Source organism: Octopus bimaculoides, chromosome 7 (assembly GCF_001194135.2).
Source record: "Octopus bimaculoides isolate UCB-OBI-ISO-001 chromosome 7, ASM119413v2, whole genome shotgun sequence".
In the NCBI taxonomy this organism is placed as follows: Eukaryota; Metazoa; Mollusca; class Cephalopoda; order Octopoda; family Octopodidae; genus Octopus; species Octopus bimaculoides.
In genome coordinates, this window is record NC_068987.1 from 96,335,517 (window position 1) to 96,344,178 (window position 8,662).

The 8,662-nt window shown below is 36.1% G+C and overlaps 1 protein-coding gene across 2 annotated transcripts in view; it reads right to left on the reverse strand.

Moving 5' to 3' along the window:
- LOC106868850 (solute carrier family 15 member 4) overlaps positions 1-8,017 on the reverse strand; it is a 57,550-nt gene extending 49,533 nt beyond the window's left edge. Inside the window, exon 1 of one of the 2 annotated variants that reach the window (XM_014914291.2) lies at positions 7,121-8,017. In XM_014914291.2, the coding sequence (XP_014769777.1) occupies positions 7,121-7,349 (229 nt within the window). In that variant the 5' untranslated portion in view covers positions 7,350-8,017. The remainder of the gene's footprint in view (positions 1-7,120) is intronic. The other variant, XM_052969816.1, reaches the window with a different exon arrangement.
- Positions 8,018-8,662: the final 645 nt, after the last annotated feature.

Below are 8,662 nucleotides of genomic sequence, written 5' to 3' on the forward strand. Positions count from 1 at the left end.
ATATTGAATGATGTTAGGAAGGATATCAAGCCATAAACATTGTGCCAAACTGACAGTGGAGCTTGGTGCAGTACTCTGGCTTGCTAGCTCATGTCAGCCATCTGACCCATACCAGTATGAACATCAGATGTTAAATAATGATGATGATGTGTGTGTTCTCTCTTGAATTAGTCTCTTTATTATTGTTTCTTTTATTAGTTCCTACTATGACTGGCTCTCTTCCATTCCTCCTAGTTCTACCTCTTCCATTTCTTCTTCCTCTACCATCCTGCCACTCCAATTCACATCCTCACTTCTTTTAACCTTTCACCCTAATTCATCTGTCACCAGCCTCTCTTCCATTCACCTTCATGGTTATGTTGCTCTGAATGAATGAAAACAAGATAGACTAGTCAAGTCTCTTTAGTATTGCTGGGCACAAGGCAACTTGACTAGTGATGGTGTCATGATAAAGTTCATACAGTACACTCAGTAAAGTGGCTAACAACAGAATGATGACATTGTATAGTCAAGAGCAGCTGTTTGTCTTGTTGAAGACATGACAATCTCTCTGATGCTGATACCACAATATGTATCCAGTACACATTGTAAGCTAGTTAGAAAAAGCATCTAGCCATAAACACCAAGCTAAAAATGGAAACTACAAGCAAGACATGGGACCTCTGACCTACCAAGGGCAGTAACTTCAAATAATAACAAACTTGGGCCATGACAACCTGTCTAATTGATTTCAGTATAGAAAACATATGTAAAGTAACAATAATGATGACAACTGCTACCTGGACAAGTCATTAAAACCATTTAAGCATACATAGAGCTGTTATTTTCAGTATCGTTTATTTTTTTAATAATGTAGTTAACTATGAAATATCAAACGGTCTCAGTGTGCTTCTGTGACCTGACCACTGACACAGTACCACCACCACCACCACCACAAGTGTTGAAAATCAGTTATGGCCAGCTTTCATAAACCTCAGTTTTTTATTTCTCTTTTGTTTCATTTTAAGCATTAAAGTGATTAATGTCTTTAATGGCAGTTTGATGAACAAAGTAATTCATTTATGGTTTTGGTTAGTTGTGTTTTGTTAATTTTGGAGTTGTATTACTGTTGTTATAGCTTTCAAATAAAATTCCTAATTGTTTTCTTTCTCTTTCCCTCCCCTACTTGCCATTTTTTAAATATTTTGATTTTTTTAGTTTCTATTATCATTGTTATTATTATTAGTAATTCTATCTCATATTAAAGGGTGAAGAGTTGGAGATGTCATTCCTCATAATAAACTACCCCCTAGTAAGTTTATAATGTATGCCTATCACATAAGTAATATACTCTTGGATAATTACTATGTTACTTGCAAAACATTAAAAAAGAAACTTGATATTTGCATATAAAATATGTGTAACTGATCAAGATGGAGAATATCTGCAAACATGGGAAATATTGCTGTGACAGCTTTCAGACTAAGCATTAAATCAAGGTTCATACTTTTTTATGCAAACTGTTTCAGTTACTTGTCATAGCATTTTTGCATAGGGATGTATACATATGATATCTACATTGAGTCTAGTGATTGAACCATCATGTTTATCTAATGCATGCTAGTAAAATACAGATAAAGGTTTCTTTACAGTATATGCTCAACAAACCTTTCCCATATAAGCTGAAATATCTTCCCTGCATAATATTTAAAGATTTTAGTATACAAATTTTCTTTGTACATTATATAATATAATTTATTTCTTAGTTTGCAATAGTAAAGATTCATAGCTCCAAATATGCCATACCACCATTTAGTCATGGGCCATACAGTACATTGTTGGCATGTGGTGGTTAATTTTATTTAGTGCAATATTACAGACAGAACATGTACTTTCTCCACTGATATATATATGTGTATACATACACATACGTGTGTATATATGTATGCATATGTATCTGTGTCTCCTTATCATGACATCACATGATAAGTGAGTCTCCCCATCATACATCTTCATCAAAAATATGCCAAGTTTTGGGAAAATATTACTTTACTTGGAAGCAGGTGAGGGTTGGCAACAAAAGGAAACCAACCATAGAAAATTTGCTTCAACGGATTCTGTCTGATCCATGCAAGCATGGAAAAGTGGACATTAAAATGGTGATAATGTTGATAATAATGTCTTCTACGTATGCTGTGGATGCACAGAAATTCTTATGCAATTCTTTGCATTTTTGGTTTCTCTACACATTGTATGTCTATGTAGTTGAGTCTGACGTTTAAGTGTAATTAGTGTTCTCTTGAGAGAATGATGGCAGTATCTTCATAGATGAAGATCATGAAGAGTGACATGCACTCAAGTGGCTATGTAAATAGATCCTTGATGCTACGGAGCATTTCTTCCTGCCTGCACTTAGAAGTTTTAAAGTGGGAGTCAGTCGGTACAGTCCAATCCCTTTCGGAGGTCTGATAAAAGTGGCTTACTGAACTAAGATGGCTGCTGTGACCAGTAAGCTATAGGTTTTACACAAACCTGGGCACTAAACCGTTAGTCCATTAATTGCTAATTAATGAAGTTAATATTTTCATTAATGATTTAACTTTTAAGTTAAATTTGGAAATAATTATTGGATTAATTAACTTCCATTAACTCAGGTCCACTAACCCCAAAATTTCATAAAAACTGGAAAACATTTAAAAGTTTCTATTATTTTTAGATTTTTAATACACATGTAGAGCCTTAGCATATTTGATATAGTGCTATTAAATTTCGAATTGTGAGTTCAAAACGATATTTTATGTATTTGATATTTAAGCATTTTCTGTTTATGGATCATATAAATTTAACACACTCACTGGTCCGATTTCCACTCATTTACTTATTTATTTTTACTAAAATTTTCATTGTGCCTTGCAAACTTTTCAGTAGTCATTGACTCTGTCTGTTATCAGAACTACGTTCTTTTTCTTTGGTTTGTTTGTGTGCACGAGTGTCCGTTAGTGTGCGTGCACATACATATATGTATGTGTGTGTATGTATGTATATATGTATGTTATGTGTGTATGTATGTGTATGTATATATGCATTTATGTATGCATGTGTGCACGTTTGTATGTATGTACTCTGCATGTATGTAGTGTGTGTATATATATACATATATATATGTATGCATGTGTACACATTTGAATGTATGTATGTATCTATTCTGCATATTCTTGTGCTTGTGTGTTTATGTTTGTGTTCATGTTTGTGTGTTTGTGTGTGTGTGTGTGTGTGTGTGTTTGTGTGTGTTTATGCGTGTGTGTGTGTGTGTGTGTGTGTGTGTGTGTGTGTGCACCTCTGTCTCCTCGTGTGTGCATGTTTGTGTATGTGTTTGTGTATGAGTTTGTGTGACTATGTATGTGCATCTGTTAAAAATAGCAACCAATCTTGCCTTAAATCACATTCAACCATCTTTAAAAAGTAAGGCTCTATTGCATAATGTAGTCTAGCAGAGGATGTCTCTAAAGAGGATCACTGACTTGCTAGAAATAGCAACCATATCTCATTCAAATAACGCCTTACAATCTGAAAAAAAATGAAGTATGTATTGGGTAATGTAGTCTTAAATGCACTATGTCAAAAAAAAAAAAAACGACAGGATGTTCATATGTTGAATACTTTTGATCATAGACTTGATACAGAGTAAAGTTAGGGCATAACAACAACCACAACAATAACAACAACCTCAGTGCAGACAACCAGTGAGATACCCATTCTTTTTATCTGCTAGAAATAGCAGCAAAGTTCCCTCAGATTATGTCACTTCCATATTAACAATCTTTTGTTAATATGAGAAGTCAGTATCTGCTTTCTTATTTCTTTATTGCCCACAAGGGGCTAAACATAGAGGGGACAAACAAGGACAGACAAAGGGATTAAATCGATTACATCGACACCAGTGCATAACTGGTACTTAATTAATCGACCTCGAAAGGATGAAAGGTAAAGTCGACCACGGCGGAATTTGAACTCAGAATGTAAAGGCAGATGAAATACCGCTAAGCATTTCGCCCAGCGTGCTAATGTTTCTGCCAGTTCGCCACCTAGTCAGTATATGCTTTCTACCCACATGATTTTAGGTTCAGCTCCACTGCATAGCATCTTGAGTAAGTATCTTTTACTATAGCCACAGACCAATCAAAGCCTTGAGAGTTGATTTGCTTGATGGAAACTGAAAGAAGTATGTGCATGTGTGCATGTGTGTGTGTGTGTGTGTGTGTGTGTGTGTGTGTGTGTACGCATGCTGGGTGGTTGGTGTTAGGAAAGCATCCAGCCATAAAAACCATGCCAAAACAGACACAGAAGTCTGGTATGGGCCTCAGCCTGACCGGCTCCCGTCAAACTATCCAACCCATGCCAGCATGGAAGGCGGACATTAGACAATGAGGATGATGATGATGACATTGTGTGTTTGGTGTGTGAACATGGGTGTATGCATGTTTGTTGTCTTCTTGTCTTAGCTTAACATGATTATTACAAATGAATGTTGCTGTCATACAAGTCATGTTATTCATTTTCAATATTCTATAAAAACATTTTTTTATTTCAAAACATTGAAGACAATCAAGTATAATAAATTATGTTTTATGTCCACAACAGCACAAAGGAAGCAGTTTGAACTAGTAACCTTTTTTTCACTAATGGTGACTGGTGTTTTATATACCTAATTCTGGCGGTGAGCTGGCAGAAACGTTAGCGAGCCGGGCGAGATGCTTAGCGGTATTTCGTCTGCCGTTACGTTCTGAGTTCAAATTCCGCTGAGGTCGACTTTGCCTTTCATCCTTTCGGGGTCGATAGATAAAGTACCAGTTATGCACTGGGGTCGATGTAATCGACTTAATCCCTTTGTCTGTCCTTGTCTGTCCCTTCTATGTTTAGCCCCTTGTGGGCAGTAAAGAAATATATATACCTAATTCTGTCTTCTTTTATACTTGGTAAGACTTGAGACAATAAGGTTTATATATAACCATTTCTTAAAAGGTTGCATGGCTTAGAGTTAAGGGCCTTGCTTAAGGGCCAACAGCACAGTGACTGGGGTCCAACATGTAAGGAGTGAAAGATGTTTGATACATCTCAGCCATAAGCTACTATCACATAAATAACAAACAAAACCCTGAGATCTTGGCTCAAGGGAAATATTACTTTGCTTGGAAATAGGTAAGGGTTTGTAAAGGAATGGCATCTGGCCATAGAAAATCTGCTTCAGTAAACTCCATTCGATGTATGCATGCATAGACATTAAAACAATGGTGATGATGATGATGATATACAAAATGACATGACAGTCATGTTTGGAACATCTTTGGTTATGATGGCTACAACAGAAATGGGCAAGGTAAGAACTTAATATTCTTCTCTATAATTAATGGGTGTCATGTGAATCATAGGGTAAAAGGATAAAGACCCCCTTCAATCATGAATGACCATGGGATTGTACCTAGAAAGTTACCCTCCAAAGCACAAGTCCAGGCAAGGTTGTTTATGGAGGACCAGCAGTCGCCCATGCATACCAGCCCTTCCTTTCCACGCCACCGATCTTATCCGAGGGAAAGGCAAAGGGGCCAATACAGCTTGGCACCGGTGACATCACAACTCATTTCTACAGCTGAATGAAATGGAGCAACATGAAATAAAGTGTCTTGCTCAAGAACACAACACACACTGTGACTCGGAATTGAACTCACTACCTCATGATTGTGAGTCCAATGCTCTAAACACTGGAACCATGTGTCTTCACCAAGTGCATTATAGATCTGTGTTTAATGTTCATCATACTATTGATACGTATACAACTTTGAGGTGTATGTCTTTAGATGGTTGTTGTTGTTGTCACCACTGCTCTCACCATCATTATTATTGTCATCATTGTCGTTGTCAATATCATCATTGTTGTTATTTTAACATTCACTTTTCCATGCTTGCACTGCTTGGGCAAAGCTTATGAGGTAGATTTTTCTACAGCTAGATGCCTTTCCTGTCACCAACCCTTACTAATATTTCTCCATGGCTAAGGCAATGAGCTTAACTGCATTTTGTCCATCTTCACGTTCTGAGTTCAAACTTTGCCAAGGTCGATTTTGCCTTTCATCCCTTTTAGAGCCCATAAAATAAGTACCAGTCAAGTACTGGGGTTGATGTAATCAATTTCCCTGTACCCCCATCCCCACCCCTAAAAATTACTGGCCTCGTGTCAAAATTTGAAATCAATATTTCTCCATGATTAGACATGTTCTCACAGGATATAAAAATATTATATTTATTAGAATATTAGAAATGAATGACACTGCTTGTACGACTGACAATCATTTACAACTGTCACACAATGCCAAGACAAAGGGACACAAACATACAGACATGCAACCACACACACATACATGTACGCGCGAGCGCACACACACACACACACACACACAATAAAATCATACAAAATGCAAATCCTTAATTCATACACTACAAATGATTATGATATCTGGGTCTATATAAATCTGCAAGACCTTAAGATTTAAAGGAGGATAAACAACACAAGATACTTTCCTTCAAAACTTCGTTACTAAGTTGGTGGCTGGTCAAAATTTACTCTAAATTAAAACAAGAAAGAGAAAACATACTTACATACAGACATACATACATACATTCATGCATATATACATACATATATACATACATTCGTGCGTGCGTGCATGCATACATACACACATTGGGCTTCTTTCAGTTTCTGTCAACCAAATCCACTCATAAGGCTTTCATTAGCCTGAGGCTATAGTAGAGGACACTTGCCCAAAGGTGCCATGTACTGGGACTGAACTTGAGACTATGTGGTTGGGAAGCAAACTTCTTAACAACACAGCCATGCCTATGTCTATCCTAGAATAGATGGCATCCATAGGATAGATTGAAAGTAATATTTTAAAAACACGGAGTAAATGACAGATACACCCACAACACAGATGCATGAAGAGAACTGTTTAGTCAAATGAAAAGAAGTGAGAGAGACAGAGCAAGAGCAAGAGAGGGAGAGAGAGAGAGAGAGAGAGAGAGAGAGAGAGAGAGAGAGAGAGAGAGAGAGAGGAGATGAAAAATGTAAAATAGTCAAACTCACCAGAAAAAATTTGGACAATGTAACTGGATATAGAATTATCATACTTTAGCCTGTTTTTAGCAAACAAGACCAAGTTTGCGGTAATACTGTAATAGGTGAGTCTTTCACATAATTCCATTATCAAAATACATATCACCGACAGCAATATTATTTTGTTAGACCGATTTTCTTTTTCCTCAGAAGGAGACTCTTCACTTTCAAGTGGTATGATCTTGATAGATTTCTTCATTCTATTATCCCTATTTCTACACAAACTGATGTACTAAATAAGTTTAACAAAGAACTAGAAAAATGGTAAATAAAAAAAAATATCAAAATTAAAATTCTTTAAAGCATACAATTTAGTTTTACTTTTTAAATTTTTGTCTATTTTGTTAATGTACTATTAGTGTAGTTTCTATCGTTATATTTTAATGTTATTGCTAGTGTCATTAACGTATTAATTAGTGTTGTTATTATTGTTATCCATTAATGTTGTAATTGTTTTGCATCTTTTCTTTTTCTTTTTGATGTTTCTGTTTGTTCTTCTTTAGACTTTTTTTCCCATTCTTTCTTCTTCCATTTACTTTAGATAATTCTCCTGGTGACCTGTTGTTGCTGTGGTAGTGGCAATAATGGTGGAGGTGGTGATTGTAGTGGCAGTGGTGTGGAGATAGGCAACAAGAGATAACACTCAGACAAAGAGGACTGAGAAATAATAAGAGAATGAATTTTAAAAAAATGGAGAGTAAGTTAGATTTAGAGAGAGGAAGATTCACATTCAGAGAGAGAGAGAGAGCAAACACTAGAAAGACAGAGAGAAAGAGAGGGGGAGAGGGAGAGAGAAAAAGAGAGGTGGAGAGAGAAGGAGAGAGAAAAAGAGAGGTGTTGAAAAAGGGGTGGCCTTTGTTCAGTTTGAAGATTGTATGCGATAGTCCACAATAATTGAGGTAAAAAGACAGGTAGAAATATGCAAATAGATAGATAGGCCAATGGTCTGCTTACATGATTTATTTATTCAACATATATATATATATATATACCTACCCTACACACGTACACACTCACATATGGATATATCTGTGTGTGTGTGTGTGTGTGTGTGTGTGTGTATCTTTACATATACATATATATTTGTGTGTGTGTATGTATGTAGATAGATAGATAGATAGATAGGTAGGTAGGTAGGTAGGCAGGTAGGTAGGTAGGTATTGGGTGGGTAGACAGGTGGGTGAGGTATAGGTAGGTAGGTAAGTAGGTAAGTAGGTAGGTTGATAGATAGATAGATAAATAGATAGATAGATAGATAGATAGATAGATAGATAGATAGATAGATAGATAGACAGACAGATAGATAGATAGATAGATAGATAGATAGATAGATAGATAGATAGATAGACAGACAGATAGATAGATAGATAGATAGATAGATAGATAGGTTTCTTTATTAGCCACACAGGGCTCAACACAGAGGGGACAAAATACAAATGTAGAGTTTTTCTTTTCGAGGGGGTCGAAAACAAAGCAGAAAAAAAAACAAAAGTGGGGACAACGATGAAAAAA